This window comes from Nerophis ophidion, linkage group LG16 (genome assembly GCF_033978795.1).
Source record: "Nerophis ophidion isolate RoL-2023_Sa linkage group LG16, RoL_Noph_v1.0, whole genome shotgun sequence".
Lineage (NCBI taxonomy): Eukaryota > Metazoa > Chordata > Actinopteri > Syngnathiformes > Syngnathidae > Nerophis > Nerophis ophidion.
The window spans coordinates 11,655,313-11,671,972 of NC_084626.1; the positions used below are offsets into that span (position 1 = coordinate 11,655,313).

General features: G+C 39.8%; 1 protein-coding gene across 1 annotated transcript; it reads right to left on the reverse strand.

Annotated features, from left to right (window-relative positions):
* Positions 1–457: 457 nt before the first annotated feature.
* necap2 (NECAP endocytosis associated 2) lies at positions 458–11,435 on the reverse strand. The gene is made up of 8 exons (XM_061874236.1): positions 11,260–11,435; positions 9,888–9,988; positions 5,829–5,933; positions 4,253–4,334; positions 3,637–3,745; positions 3,411–3,555; positions 1,362–1,428; positions 458–1,243 (listed from the first exon to the last, which is right to left on the reverse strand). Exons 1-8 carry the CDS (start codon positions 11,352–11,354, stop codon positions 1,198–1,200), a joined length of 750 nt encoding a protein of 249 aa, XP_061730220.1. The 5' UTR covers positions 11,355–11,435; the 3' UTR covers positions 458–1,197.
* Between the last annotated feature and the right edge of the window lie 5,225 nt (positions 11,436–16,660).

Below are 16,660 nucleotides of genomic sequence, written 5' to 3' on the forward strand. Positions count from 1 at the left end.
TGGCGCTCTGTTCTTCTCTCTACTTCCGTGTACCACTCCGTACAGCGGCGTTTTAAAAAGTCATACATTTTACTTTTTGAAACTGATACCGATAATTTCCAAAATTACACTTTAAAGTATATATATATATATATATATATTTTTTTTTTAAATGTTTGTTCTGGAAAATCTAGAAGAAATAATGATTTGTCTTTGTTAGAAATATAGCTTGGTCCAATTTGTTATATATTCCAACAAAGTGCAGATTGGATTTTAACCTATTTAAAACGTGTCATCAAACTTCTAAAATTAATCTTAATCAGAAAAAATTACTAATGATGTCCCTCCCTTGCCTCCACTTTTGAAATTCTAATTCCCTCCATTTATAGACATATGCACATTTTGAATATGCAGTGTTTTGTGTGCTGGTTTACTGGTAATTAACACCTATTAAATAATCAACAAACAACAAAAAAGAAAAGATTGGAATATATTTTTTATTTACATAGAGGTTTACATTTTATACAATTTTTTTTTTTTTCTGAGAGGCACTTAATAGAATACTCAGTGCAACCTTTGAATATGATTAAGGAACATTTCTTTTTGGTACAAAGGCACACTGAAAACACAATAGACCTCAGAAAAATAAAGAACATAACAGAAAACGTGAAATGCTATCCATTTAATTAATTTGACACCAAAAGCTCTATAGAAAAATTTAAAAGCTTTAGAGGTAAGAAAAAATTAGAATAATCCGCTACTCATAAGCTCAGTAAATGCTGGGGCTCCTAAAACAAAACTAAGAATGCAAATAGTTATTTAACACAGACAAACTTCAATAGGACAACTTTAAGATGATGGGTGCTGGTGTTGTAATGGCAGAGGGAAGAAAATAAGAATGTTGAAATCATTCCCATTTAGGGATTCACTGTTACAGTACGAGAAATAAAAGGAGAGGTTTAATAGAAGGCGAAGGTAGGGAGCAACTCCAACCAGCACATGTTTCATGGTTGCCTTACTACTAAAATTCCTCCTGCATAGTTGAGTGGAAAGAGCTTATTAAGTGCAAGCTAAGGTTTATTTGACCCTCACTGCTTGGGTTATGCGAGTTAGGGAGACGGAGAGGTACCCACTTTCTTCCTTCCCAAACAATCATCTCCATCCATGGAATGTATGCCACCAAGCGGGTGCACCCGCTTCCCCCCAGTGCCCCCACACTCAACTGAACTGTACCCATCCCGTTTGGACAGCATCTTTACTGGAGCTGTGAAGGAGAAGCAAACAGGATACTTTAAGAAAAAACTGAATGCACACGGAGGAAAGATGTAGTGATAAAAATGTAGACAAAAAAATAATACTAAATACAGGGTTGTGATACTTACTTGGATCCTGCGGATGTGAAATCTCCCCACACGTCAGAGTTGGTGGATCCGTCGTCGAAAAGAGGGACTGAATTAGAGGATAAAGCATGGGTGGATCGTATATGAGTGTTGAAAAGGAAATTGGCTGCTTTATTTTCATTCATTTTCTATACAGCTTTCCAGTCACGTGCGGTTAGGTGAAGGAAATAAAAACATCAAAAGGGAACCTATGATGCATTTTGTCTTTTCTGACTTATTAATGTTGCTACAATGACGACTACTTGTGTTAGACAATGTCAAAGCATCAAATCATCAGGTTAACGCATTTCGGCAACACCTTGCACATGGTTTCGGATGCCTCTTTTCGCAGTGTTTTGCAATCTGGCTGTGTTGTGATGTCATGGCAAGGTGGACGTTCTTATTCAGACATTAAGTCAAGCTCTCAGTTCTTAAAGGGGCACTTGATTTTTTGCAGGATTCTGCCTATCATTCACAATCCTTATAGAAGACAAGTACACATAGCTTTTTCTTTTTTTTATGCATTATAACTTGTAAATAAACAGATCCAGCCAGTGGACTATTGCTCAGTGCTAAACAACATATACAATTTACAAACATAACAAAAAAATAAATCACTGTACAATCTGCTCTCACGGGGATGCCCGCTGATGGGATGTTTATATCTTCCTGTTTAAATAAATCAGTGGTTCTCAACCTTTTTTCAGTGATGTACCCCCTGTAAACATTTTTTTAACTCAAGTACCCCCTAATCAAAGCAAAGCATTTTTGGTTGAAAAAAAGAGATAAAGAAGTAAAATACAGCACTATGTCATCAGTTTCTGATTTATTCAATTGTATAACAGTGCAAAATATTGCTCATTTGTAGTGGTCTTTCTTGAACTATTTGGAAAAAAAGATATAAAAATAACTAAAAACTTGTTGAAAAATAAACAAGTGATTCAATTATAAATAAATATTTCTACACATAGAAGTAATCATCAACTTAAAGTGCCCTCTTTGGGGATTGTAATAGAGATCCATCTGGATTCATGAGCTTAATTCAACACTGAATATTGCATTGTTGCATTTCTTTTCACAGTTTATGACCTTATATTCATATTTTGTTGAAGTATTATTCAATAAATATATTTATAAAGGATTTTTGAATTGTTGCTATTTTTAGAATATTTTTTAAAAAGTCTCACGTACCCCTTGGCATACCTTCAAGTACCCCCAGGGGTACGCGTACCCCCATTAGAGAACCACTGAAATAAAGAATTAAAAAAAGGGGCCTCAAACGTGAATTTTTTCCTGTCTTTCTCGCCATCCCCGGGTCTAAGTTGAAATGCAAAGTTGACCAAATTCTTAGTTTATGGCCACAACCTTCTACTGCCCAGTTAAAAAGCATGGTTTATCATCTTAAATTAACAATCACCAGCTCAGAGGCAAAGCAGCAGCTCACCGGCTCAGTATGTCAACACTGTAGATGTTTCTTTTGAAAGAGCCTTATGGGCGCAATAGAGTTCTCCCATTAGCAGCATTTTTAGCCACTTGCCTTGTGTACCGACTTAGAATTCATGAAAAGCATGCGTTCTTGTCTTATATAGGGATTGTGAATAAAAGGCAAAATTCTAAAAAAGTGAAGTTCCCCTTAATAAGTCTGCTTCTAGCTGTGAGGAAACAAAAAAACAACAAGTATTTTCATCTGATCGTGGCATGCGAATAACATGGTCGTGCAACATGCATTGACATAAATGCTGATAAAACCATTTTTTTTAGAGTCTGATTCGATCAGTGTGCAAGTTTTGTGACCGAGTGAATCCATATAATATATATGAAGTGTATTTTCGACTGTTTCCGCAAACAAAAATAGCGATGATGATTTCAAGATACATATTTAAACAGTGTACATTTTCAAAAGATAATTTATGATACTTTTAGAGAGGGTGGGGCGTGGTTTCAATTGTAATCTGGGAACATCTCCAGAGTCGAACATCTTGCAGACAGAACTCAATGAGCAGGTTACAAAAGTAACCAGTATCAGTCCTTTGTAAAACAAAAGCCAATCACCTGTGTTTGCGTCTGTTGGTGTGGCTGCCTCTGGGCTTTGAAGCATTGGGATAACGCCTCCCGCCTTCACCCCTGGCGGTGGTGGAAGCAGCCCCCCAGCCACAGGACGGGGCTTTGCAAGAGATGCGTCCTTCTTCTTGATGTTCTGCCACAAAAGAATCAGAACATTTGGCAAACCTAACGTCTGTTTATCTAATTAACTGCGATGCTTTGGGAACATACTGACCCCGATGCTGATCTTGATGGTCTGCCCCTCTTTGAAGCTCAGGTCAAGCTTTGGTGCAGCACTCTGGGTTGCCTCCATCTTGGCTAGCTCACCTTCTTGCTTTACCCACCTTCGCAAATAAGAGTGTGACAATATAACTCCGTCAAATACCCTTAAGTATCATTGTTCAGAAAAATAAAAAAATCTGACAAAACCCACCATCTAGCCACCATACATGTGTGCTGCCTCCGAAACAGTACACTGCCCCCTAACTCTTATATTAGGATGCACACTGTTTTTTTCGCCACCTCGTAGAATGTTCGCAGACACAAAGAGCATGCAAAAAGTGTTTCTCTGAAACAGTGAAGAAGTCCCAAAAGATAGATTTCATGGTTGTTTTTTTGCAATGAGCTGTAGAGCAAATTACAGCACAGCACATATGTGAAAAAAAAACACTTCATTGCTTACTCTAACCCACCTACAGCACAGTACAGGTAATCTCGCTTAATTTGAGATTTTTTTATATCAGTTATCAGAGCTGTTATTTTTATCGGATTTATCAGGGTGATGTCAGTATTCCTTATATCCTACCGGGGTGGGTGAAATATTTAACATACACCTCTTCTTATATACTTACTTAAAATGGTCTTGTAAAGCTACGTTGAAGTCAAAGGAGTCTCCACGATCCGCAAATCCCAGACCGATAAAAGCATGGCGGCCTTTAAAGAAAAACATTTGCAAAAAATCAACATTTTACATCATGTTTGATTAGGATACACATATGCCTTTAGTACAAATTTTGACTTGTAGATTTAGGAAAAATACCTACAAAAGCAATTTTGATAAAGTCTTAACTATGACATTGAAAAACCTTAAGAATGGACTTTTTATGCTTTTCCTCATTGTTTGGAATGTGCGCTGTAAGGTGTTAGACTGCACAGCAGGTCCTTGGTCTACAAACGAGTTCCATTCCTACGACGATGGACTTAGAACATTCAGTAATAAAATGATGAAATACAACATAAAACCAATATTTAAAAAAAAAAAACTAAATCAATTCCTTAGTTTTATCCCTGAGGTTGTCTAACACACTGTAAGGGGGTGTTGCAAGGGAGAGAGCGACAGGCTTATTGGAAGGAATTGTCAATAATCAGACCGCTATACTGCTTAGTTATCACTGTTCATTGCATAGGAGACGATCCTTCCACATTTTTAAAAATACCGTCTTCATCATTCATGATTTTTGCCAGGTTGGAGCAGCTTGGACTGGGTGGTATGCAGCCAATGTTGATATCTACGCTTTCGTACGCACAGGCCGAATTGTGGCCCCGACATCACTTGCACGCACAGTTCGATAAAGAGTAACTAAGGAAGTGGACCGGATTCCGGAAATGAACAAGGACGTCATTACTACTACTACTACAAAATAAATTCAAGTAATATAACGTTTGAATGGATCTATATGTATATATAGGGTAATATATTTGGGACAGTTCTTATCTATTAATGGCTGTTAAGTAGAAACAACACAGACATCAGCGTGGAACTACGTTAGCTTCATTTTTCAACTCACTGTCACTTACGTAAACAACGTAGGCAAAGTACCTAGTATGTAAGCAAATACACATAGCCTCAATTCCGATCCTTGGAATCAAAATATAAATTTATACATTACATATAGCCTATTATTTGGACACTATTGACAAGTGGTGCACCGCAAATTTGGCCGTTAAACAAAGACTTTGCTCACCAAAACCAGATGTTGTGATTAATAATCCACTTCCGCTGGCGGGCTGCATCTTTCGCTTTGCACACAAATGACGTAGCTTGCCCAAAGCTGACAAAAATGTCACACATGGGTCGAATTTAGACTGAAGTCATATTTGAAAAGATCGGATTCCAATATGATTTGGACTATCTCCTGATGTGGACTGAATAGGAATCGAAAATATCAGATTATAAGCACTTCGGAGGGTTTGGACTGATCTGTGTCACTTGACGGCAAAAAAAATAGATTTGGTGTGCAGTGGAAACAGGGCCATATTTTTCCTCTGTTTGCACGTAATAATCTTTTTGTACAGTACTGATCGTTTATGGGCGTTCGTAGTCACCACAAAACCTTCTAACACAAGGACCACCAGTACTTAATGTGACAAAGTGCAACATTATAAAAGTTATATTTGTGATACATGCTGTACATGAAGGTGTCTTACCATTCCCATCATCTATCCGGATGACAAAATACCTGCTGGAGTCAGTGACTGCTTCAACCGCACTCCCAGGATACTGGTCTACTGGAGCTTGGGCAAAAAGCTCTCCTGCAAACACAGACACAGTGGTAGCTTAAACTTCAAAAGGGCCACAAAAGTCCTATAATTTTGAATAGGACTTTGAAAGAGAATGCAAAGACACATTGTAAAGACGCTCCCAGCAAAGAGCGGCTGACTTCTTGTTACACTTGTGACAGTTTGACTACATTATTGTTAGGCCCACTTGTGACATGTATAGCACTCTGCTCTTGATACAGTAAACTTACACGTGAACTGCACTTTATTTTTTATTAATGTTGCCTATTATTCAGAATCACTATGTAAGACAATAACAGCGCCATTTTTGTGCATTCTAATTTGTATCACACGGCAAGTACAAGGTGACTAAGAAAGCAGCTAATGGGAGTAAACTAATGTGCCCATAAAGCTTCCTTAAAAACATCCCAAAACTTCTAATAAATACTCCATTTACATGTTGTAATCTGCATCATACCCAAGTTTTAGCGATATTGTTATTATCAGTCCTAACACTGAGGAACTACTTTTAGTGGCATTGTGATTACAGAGAGGTAACTAGCTTATACAGCTATATACATACGGAGCCGGTGAGATGCTGCATTGCCTCTGAGTTGATAAAAGTAATTTTTGGATTATAAATCCTGCCTCCCAATAAACTGAGAAGTTGGTCATTTTTTACATTCAACTCAAGTCACAGAGATGACGAAAAAAAACTTGAAAAGATGCTTGTCTGTGCCAACTTATTAATTTTTTAGTAACTGCATGAGGTTCATGAAAAATGTTTCATCTAAACAGGAAAATATAAACATCCCATCAGTCTGCATCGCAGTGAGAGCAGACATTATACAGTAAATGATTGTTTTATTATTAGTTTGTATTTCTTGCTTAGCATTTAGCAATAGTGCTACTTGCGGGATCTGCTTACCACTCATCTTCTAAGACTTGTAGCTTATCATTCGTATATTCAGGCTCAAAAATACAAGGTTATTGATTACATTTTGTCCCAAAGTAGTCGTCGTTGGCTATAATAATGTCTACCATGATTAGCAGTAGTTATTGTTGAAGTAAAAAGCAAACATTGTGATGTCTTCAAAATTATTGCCTTGTTGTATGCTTAAAATGACAAAAATACATCAAAATTACATCATGTTAATATGAACGTTCCTGTTGCTACATCAAATATATACTTACAGTGTATACAGTATATAAAACTTTGGAACCAGTTGCATGTTTTTTAGAGAACTTTATAGGCAGAAAAAAAGCTACTAATTTCCTCCAATGTTAGCTGCCATTTTGATTACATTTATTTATGAGTTAGAATACATAAAAAGAGAAAAAACGTGTGCTTGTCTCACTTAAGGGTTGTGAACGATAGGAAAATTTAAATTAATGTGCAGTTCCCCTCTAAGAGAGCATTTAATTATTTTCACACAAGGATCTTACTTGTAGTAATTAAGTAAATGTTATTTATAAAGCGCTTTTCACAGATCAAATCACAAAGCGCTGTACAAACATAGGTGAAGTAAAACAACAATTACATTTAAAACAACAGGGGCAACAAATTTGAAAGGATACAAAGTGGATTAAAAATGATAGTTAAAAGGTGCATTAACTAAAGGCTTTAGTAAAAAGACAAGTTTTCAAATGTTTCTTAAAGGTTTCAACACAGTCAATATCACAGAGGGACTGGTGCAAGTTGTTCCCGAGTCTGGGAGCTATAGCCTAGAACGCCAGGTCTCCACGGGTTTTAAAACAAGTTTTTGGGATCATTAGAAGACCCTGGCCTTAAGACCGGAGGCTGCGCCCTAAAGGCAGTCATTAGGAATGTTTAAACTACAGTTTTCTCCGACAGTCGAAATAGTTAGTCCATCCATCCATTTTCTACCGCTTGTCCCTTTTGCGGTAGCGGGGGGGGGCGCTGGTGCCTATGCAGGCATGTGATTTGACCACAATGAAAAAGACTGAAACATTTCTCGGGAGTCTGGGGCACGAAGACCCCCAGCCAGGTCCAGGTCCTGGTTTTTCACCAATTTAACATGCTAAAATTAACAAAGACAGCACCATTTGAAGAAAATATTTTAGTGTTTAAAGACATGAAAACATCATTAATAGAACATACATACCCCAATTATCCTAATGAATCACTGTATATGGTTCAGTCCCAACAGTATTTAGTCACTAATATTTACATCTTGTGTTCATTTCACATCCACAGGTATCACATTGATCAGTGGAATTATCTACAGTTTATTTACAGTATTACCACATTACTTCAGTTCACTTCACGTCACAAAATACCAAATGTAAACATTTCATTCTTTTCGCCAAAATAGAATTAAACATGTTTTGTTATGTTTACTCATATTTGAAAATAGGAAATAATAATAATTGAGGACACTGACATAATGCATGAAACAAGTGTGAAAATATTTACCTTCAAGATTGTTACACCACTGACAATATTGTTTGAAGAGACTACATAAGAACTTAATATTACAAAATAGTATTATATACAAATTTATTTCAAAAAAATTGTTAACTGGAATCAATAATGCGACTCTTTGAATTCCTGTAATTTCATAATATATTTTCACGTGGCTTTTTATTTTTAGAAAAACCCATCTATATTTCGCTAAGCAATAATTGGTTAATATTTAAAACAAACATGCGTATTTCGCAAGCAAATATTTTTTAGCTTACCTCATTATTAACTACCCTGTCTGCAACTGAAGTGGGTTGTTTGGGTGGATCTTTCCTCTCGATGTCTACGGCAGTTGTCGATGTAAACAAAGGATGAAGTCCGTAAGGTTTGCTCACTTTCGGTTGACATCCAAAAGTACCAGTTAGTGAAAAGTTTGCTTTCCCTGCTTCAAGTTGTTTCATATGTTTTTGGCGTTTCGCATGTACTTCCAAAGCCTTGAAACCTCGTGATCCATAGTCAATATTATCATGACACCACGTGCACAAAAATTTTCCGGGACAATCGATTTTCCGAATAAAATCGCTGAACAAAGTAGTAACTTCCTTTTTCCCAACAGTATCAGTGATTTCCCTTTCCATCCAGTGCCATCAAAAATTATTATTGAGAATGTCTATGAATTTCTTTTACTCGTGAAGCGTCCTTTCTCTCGAGAACCGACATCATTTACATCTGGAAAATGGCGGTGATAACGTCATCATTCATGAAAGATGTCCTGATTGGTCACAAAGAACTTATCGAACAATCAACTACGGCGTAATATAAGCTACGTCTCGATTACAAAAGACAAATCGGTAAGTAAACGAATCTTGACTTAGGGTCGGAAAAAAAAACGGAAAAACGGAAGATTATTTTTTTCCCCCCGAGATTAAAAAAGACGGAATTCCGACTTTAGACAGAGAAATCACATGCCTCCCTTTCTCAGCTACAATCGGGCGGAAGGCGGTTGTCACCCTGGACAAGTCGCCACCTCATTGCAGGGCCAACACAGATAGACAGACAACATTCACACTCATATTCACACACTAGGGCAAATTTAGTGTTGCCAATCAACCTGTCCCCAGGTGCATGTCTTTGGAAGTGGGAGGAAGCCGGACTACCAGGAGGGAACCCACGCAGTCACCAGAAGAACATGAAAACTCCACACAGAAAGATACCGGGCCCGGGATTGAACCCAGGACTACTCAAGACCTTCGTATTGTGAGGCAGATGCACTAACCCCTCTGGAGTTAAAATAAATGTATACAACACTAATACACAACATTCAACTTTGGTCTCTGTAAAAGCTGCTGTTGCCCCCTGGGGACAAATCGTTATTGGAATTGGAAAAACTGTGTTTGTGTTGGCCCCTCCAATGAGGTGGTGACTTGTCCAGGGTGTATGCCGCCTTCCACCTGATTGCAGCTGAGATAGGCTCCAGCATCCCCCGCGACCCCGAAAGAGATAAGATGTAGAAAATGAATGGATGGATGTTCACAATCTGATATAGTTGCACATTTTTTAACCTGTGATTTTGTCCTCCATCTTGATGAATGCCATCTTGCCCTTGGCCGTGATTTTCATTCTCCCACTCCACGCAGGCTGGTCCAGCTTCCAGTCAGCTGCACTATATAAAGTATATATAGCATATGCAGGACAAAAATTAATATTAACGTCTTCCTCACTGTATTATGCCAGATAGGCAATTCCACTTCTCAGATAAAACACTCAGTGGCAACACTCTCTATATCCCTTTTAAGCGGCGGCCTTAAAGGATATTCTGGGTTCCACATTGATAAGACTTGCAGGTTCCTAATGGGTGCATGTCCGGTGCCAAGTTATAAAATACTATACAAGACTTTCTAGGGGCGGTTTAGCTCGATTGGTAGAGTGGCCGTGCCAGCAACTTGAGGGTTGCAGGTTCGATTCCCGCTTCTGCCAACCTAGTCACTGCCGTTGTGTCCTTGGGCAAGACACTTTACCCACCTGCTTCCAGTGCCACCCACACTGGTTTGAATGTAACTTAGATATTGGGTTTCACTATGTAAAGCGCTTTGAGTCACTAGAGAAAAAGCGCTATATAAATATAATTCACTTCACTACAAGCAGAATAAAACACAGAGGTAGTTTAACATTGTAATTTATAGAAACATATGAGTTCACCATTTCTGACACTAGCAGTTTCACAACATGAGGAAGTGAAGTTAAAGGTTCCCAAGAATGCAAAACAAAACAAGTAATCGTGTACTTTGGTAAGAAGTGAAGTGAATTATATTTATATAGGGCTTTTCTCTAGTGAGTCAAATCGCTTTACATAGTGAAACCCAATATCTAAGTTACATTTAAACCAGTGTGGGTGGCACTGGGAGCAGGTGGGTAAAGTGTCTTGCCCAAGGACACAACGGCAGTGACTAGGATGGCGGAAGCGGGGATCGAACCTGGAACCTTCAAGTTGCTGGCACGGCCGCTCTACCAACCGAGCAATACCGCCCCCACATATACAAATGTGTATATGTATATATATATATATATATATATATAACTAACTAAGCTATATAGCTAAGCTATAAAGCTAAGAATACTAATCCAAATACAGAGGAAGATTCAGCACAAACTAAACACTATTAGAAAAACAGAAGACCGCACCTGATGTAAATATTCATAAATGTTGCTTTGGCATGTAAGATGATGGGTTTGCAAGTACAAAATATATAATGGTGTTATTATGGGTTGTTTTGCACAACTGTTACTGTTTAAAACGTTTTAAGTAAAAGGTGGGACAAAAACAAATGTTTAATAGTCGTAGCGAACTGTGTGTCCGAAAATGTGTCTACGAGCAACTTCAAGCTACCGACCTGACAGTTCCGGACAGCTTCGCGAAAGCTAGCATTTTCTTACCGGTATCCGCGGTTCGACGCCCGCGGGGGGATGCGGTAGACGTGGACCTCTGGTTTAACACAAAGAATAGATTCGTAACTGTTATCTTCTGCCATTTTGTCAAGTGTAGCTTGGCAAAACTCCAAAATTTCGACTTCCACTGCACACCTTCTTCTTCTTCTTTTGTTGTTTTACGGCGGTTGCTGACTGACTTTGCTCATTACCGCCCCCCCTCGTATGTGAATGGTGACGTAACAGCCCGCAGACTAAAGTTGGAAATTTAATTGATAAAAATGTCCTAATACATCCATCCATCCATTTTTCTACCACTTGTGCCTTTTGGGGTGGTGGGGGGTGGTGGGGGGTGCTGGAGCATATTTCAGCTGCATTCGGGCGGAAGGCAGTTTACACCCTGGACAAGTCGCCACCTCATCACATATGCACATTTATATGTACACACCATCCATCCATTTCCTACTGCTTGTCCCTTTTGGGATCGCGGGGGGTCTTGGAGGCTATCTCAGCTGCATTTGGGTGAAAGGCAGGGTACACCCTGGACCAGTTGCCACCTCATCACATATGCACATTTATATGTACACACTCCATCCATCCATTTTTCTACCGCTTGTCCCTTTTGCTGTCCCGGGGGGTGCTGGAGCCTATCTCAGCTGCACTCTGGTGGAAGGCAGTGTACACCCTGGACAAGTCGCCACCTCGATCATCACAAATGCACATTTATATGTACAAACTCCATCCATCCGTTTTGCTACCGCTTGTCCCTTTTGGGGTCGCAGGGGGTATTGGAACCTATCTCAGCTGCATTCGGGTGGAAGTCAGGGTACACCCTGGACAAATCGCCACCTCATCACATATGCACATTTATATGTACACACTCCATCCATCCATTTTCTACTGCTTGACTGCTTGTCCCTTTTGGGGTCGCGGGGGGTATTGGAGCCTATCTCAGCCGCATTTGGGTGGAAGGCACTGTACACCCTGGACAAGTCGCCAACTCATCACATATGCACATTTATATGTACACACTCCATCCATCAATTTTCTACTGCTTGTCCCTTTTGGGGTCACGGGGGTGTTGGAGCACATCTCAGCTGCATTTGGGCAGAAGGCAGTGTACACCCTGGACAAGTCGCCACCTCATCACATATGCACATTTATATGTACACACTCCAACCATCCATTTTCTACCGCTTGTCCCTTTTGGGGCCGCGGGGGGTGCTGGAGCCTATCTCAGCTGCATTCGGGAGGAAGGCATTTACACCCTGGACAAGTCACCATCTCATCACATATGTACACACTCCATCCATCCATATTCTACCGCTTGTCCATTTTGGAGTTGCGGGGGGTGCTAGAGCCTATCTCAGCTGCATTAGAGTGGAAGGCAGGGTACACCCTGGACAAATCGCCATCTTATCATATACCGTATTTCCTTGAATTGCCGCAGGGCATATAGTATGCGCCTGCCTTGAATTACTGCCGGGTCAAAATCAGTTCCCAAAATAATTAGCGAATGCTTAGTATTACCGCCTGGTCAAACTCGTGACGTCACGAGTGACACTTCCCCTGTCATCATTTTCAAAATGGAGGAGGCTGATTTCAATACCGGTAATTTGAAATCGCATAAAGGGAAGATGATTAAGAGTTATTCAGTAGGATTTAAGGTCCAAGCTTACATCACACTCCAATTCTTACTGCATGCCTTTAGTGAGTGCCGCAGTGAGAAGAGGTTTTAAAATAATTTGCGCGAGCTTACTTTTACTGCATGCCTTTGGTAAGCGCAGGAGTGAGAAGAGGTTATAAATTAATTAGCGCCCCAGCGGCAATTCAAGGAAATACGGTATGCACATTTATGTGTACACACTCCATCCATCTGTTTCCTACCGCTTGTTCTTTTTGGGGTCGCGGGGGGTGTTGGAGCCTATTTCAGCTGCATTCCGGTGGAAGGTAGTGTACACCCTGGAGAAGTCGCCACCTCATCACATATGCACATTTATATGTACACAATCATTATATATTGATATTACTTATAATAACCAACATTAAACATACTATACTCTATTAATGAGTTTGACTTCCTTCAGGAACTCAAATATTGTGTGATCGCATATGTTTTACTTAGAATATTCTTGAATCCAAATGTTTCTCCCATGTTTTCTATTTTTTCTTTAGACTGTTTCGTTCTCAGCTAGCTGAGATAGGCGCCAGCGCCCCCCGCAACCCTGAAAGGGAATAAGTGGTAGAAAATGGATGGATGGATGGATGTTTCGTTCTCTTTTATAGTTAGTGCAATTCAAAATGACATGTTTTACTGTTCAAGTCGCCGCCTCATTACATATGCACATTTATATGTACACAGTCCATCCATCCATTTTCTACCGCTTGTCCCTTTTGGGATCGCGAAGGGTGCTGGAGCATATCACAGCTGCATTCGAGCGGAAGGAAGGGTGCACCCTGGACAAGTCGCCACCTCATCACATATGCTCATTTATATGTACACACTCATTATATATTAACATTACCTATAATAACCAACATTAAACATACTATATTCTATCAATGATTTTGGCTTCCTTCAGGAACTTAAACAAATATTGTGTGATCTTATATGTTTTACTTAGAATATTCTTGAATCCAAATGTTCCTCCAATGTTTCTATTTTTTCTTTAGACTGTTTTTAATGCAATTCAAAATGATATGTTCTACTGTTTCTGGATTATTACATTTGTCCAGTGATGGGCCATCAGGACCAGCAATCATGATCATAATTAAAGATAAAAGTAACTTTTTATTTACTTTCCCTAAATATCTAAAAGTATTCATATTCTCTTCATGTCATATTATGCTCCCTCCAATTCTTTTTTTTTTTGCTCTTATTTTGTATCCAATCAAAATCGAGATGGATTATGTTGCCATTATGTCACCAAAACTGCCCAGAGGCTTCAGAATCAACAATGCAGACATCTTTGCACTGTAAGTGCACGGGGACATACAGTTGATAGACAGTTGCGATAGCCAATCAGATCACGAGTTGCTGTCAGTAAGGCCTTCTAGATGGCCTAATGCTGTGATTGGATATTCGCTAGGGAGTCCCAAGTGAGTATCTAATCACAAATTGCAAAAACAGGAAGGGGCACCGGAACCATACAAGCCATAGAAAGCCTCAAAAAACTCACCGGTAAAATAACCCAAAGTATAAAGTGTTTGTCTTACACCTAGTAATTCGCTGTGAACCATGAATTGATTAACGTGGACCCCAACTTAAACGAGTTGGAAAACTTATTCGGGTGTTGTTACCATTTAGTGGTCAATTGTACGGAATATGTACTGTACTGTGCAATCTACTAATAAAAGTTTCAATCTGTTAGACAGTTGGAGCCAAGCAATGCGCAGTGCGCGCTCCCGCAAAGAAAATACATTTTTGGGAGGCAATCACTTATTGGCAAAACACCAGCGGCGAAATGGTTTGCCCCCCACTTTCACACGAATCAACCGACTACGAACGTTACCACTTGCTTATACAGCGTTGGATGGGTGCTACAAATTGTGAGTTCGAATATTTTATTTCTTTATTTCTTCATGTTTCATTTGTAATATACAAGCATTTTAACTTCGACAGTCTCGCCTAATGTATGTTTTAATTGCTGAAGCGGGTTTATTTAATGTTAAATGCGCCGAAAAATAGCCCCTTTTTGTACTCTGTTGAAAAATAGACCCTTTTTGTATCCTGTTGAGGGGATTCAATGCACAGTAGAGTGCAAGTGTGTTTCTGTATAGTATCGGCAGCTGTGTGCCTCGGCTTCATTATTCATCAGCATTCAGGGCAGATGCCAACTTTCACCAACCCCCCTCCCCAATAATGGCTAAACGGAAGGTGGACGGTGAGAACAGGTGGTTTCAAACCAGGTGGGAGGCAGAGTACATGTTCACAGAAGTAAAAGGCAAACCTGTGTGGAAAAAGTGTGGCTGTAATGAAAGAATATAATCTACGAAGTCACTACGAAACGTCTAAGAAAGACAAAGACAAGAATATGCACACGGAACAAAGGCTACCGAAGGTGAAAGACAAAAAAGTAGGTATTAAAGGCCTACTGAAATGAGATTTTCTTATTTAAACGGGGATAGCAAGTCCATTCTATCTGTCAGACTTGATCATTTCGCAATATTGCCATATTTTTGCTGAAAGAATTTAGTAGAGAACATCGACGATAAAGTTTGCAACTTTTGGTCGCTAACAAAAAAGCCTTGCCTGTACCGGAAGTAGCAGACGATGTGCGCGTGACGTCGCCGATGTGAGGGCTCTTCACATCCTCACATTGTTTATAATCATACCCACCAACAGCGAGAGCGATTCCGACCGAGAAAGCGACGATTTTCCCACTAATTTGAGCGAAGATTAAATATTCATGGATGAGGAAAGTTACAGTGAAGCAGCAAGAGCGATTCAGATGTTATAAGACACATTTACGAGGATAATTCTGGAAAATCCCTTATCTGCTTATTGTGTTAATAGTGTTTTAGTGAGATTATAAAGTCATACCTGAAAGTCGGAGAGCTGCGGTGAACGCCAGTGTCTCTGAGAGAAGTCAATGGAGGAGCCAAGACGATGTGCGTCTGACGTCACGGGTTGTGGAACTCCCCACATCCGCACATTGTTTACAATCATGGCCACCAGCAGCAAGAGCGATTCGGACGGAGAAAGAGACGATTTCCCCATTAATTTGAGCGAGGATAAAAGATTCGTGGATGAGGAAAATGAGAGTGATGGACTAGAAAGAAAAAAAACTAGACGGCAGGGTGATTCAGATGTTATAAGACAAATTTACTAGGATAATTCTGGAAAATCCCTTATCTGCTTATTGTGTTACTAGTGTTTTAGTGAGATTATATGGTCGTACCTGTACAGCCTGAAAGTCGGAGGAGTGTGGCCATGGGTGTGGTGATCGCCAGTGTCTCCGAGGGAAGCCACGTTTCTCGACGAGGCGAAGGCAGCCGATGCTTCCTCCACGGGGGAAGCATACGTCGGTCGGGGGCGCCCGGTGGGAGGAGGCAAGAGAGTCCGCAGCTGCCTCTTTGACAGGTACAGGAGGAACGACGAAAGCTCCCCGCTCATGTCTACGGTAAGAGCCGACTTCTTACCACCATTTTCTCACCGAAACCTGCCGGTTGACATGTGGTAGGGAACCATGTTCACTTGACCGCTCTGTTCCATAGTAATACTTCACCGTCATCTTTCGGGAATGTAAACAAGGAAACAAGGAAACACCGGCTGTGTTTGTGTTGCTAAAGGCAGCCACAATACACCGCTTCCCACCTACATCTTTCTTCTTTGACGTCTCCATTATTAATTGAACAAATTGCAAAAGATTCAGCAACACAGATGTCCATAATACTGTGGAATTATGCG

Bases quoted from the DNA above. Each gene is read 5' to 3' on its own strand.
- necap2 (XM_061874236.1), bottom strand. From the start codon at position 11,354: ATGGCAGAAGATAACAGTTACGAATCTATTCTTTGTGTTAAACCAGAG. The intron at 4,335-5,828 runs GTAAGACACCTT...TTTTCTTTAAAG, and splicing joins CCGGATAGATGATGGGAATG to GCCGCCATGCTTTTATCGGT. The intron at 1,429-3,410 runs GTGATTGGCTTT...CCTCTAATTCAG, and splicing joins ACCAACAGACGCAAACACAG to TCCCTCTTTTCGACGACGGA.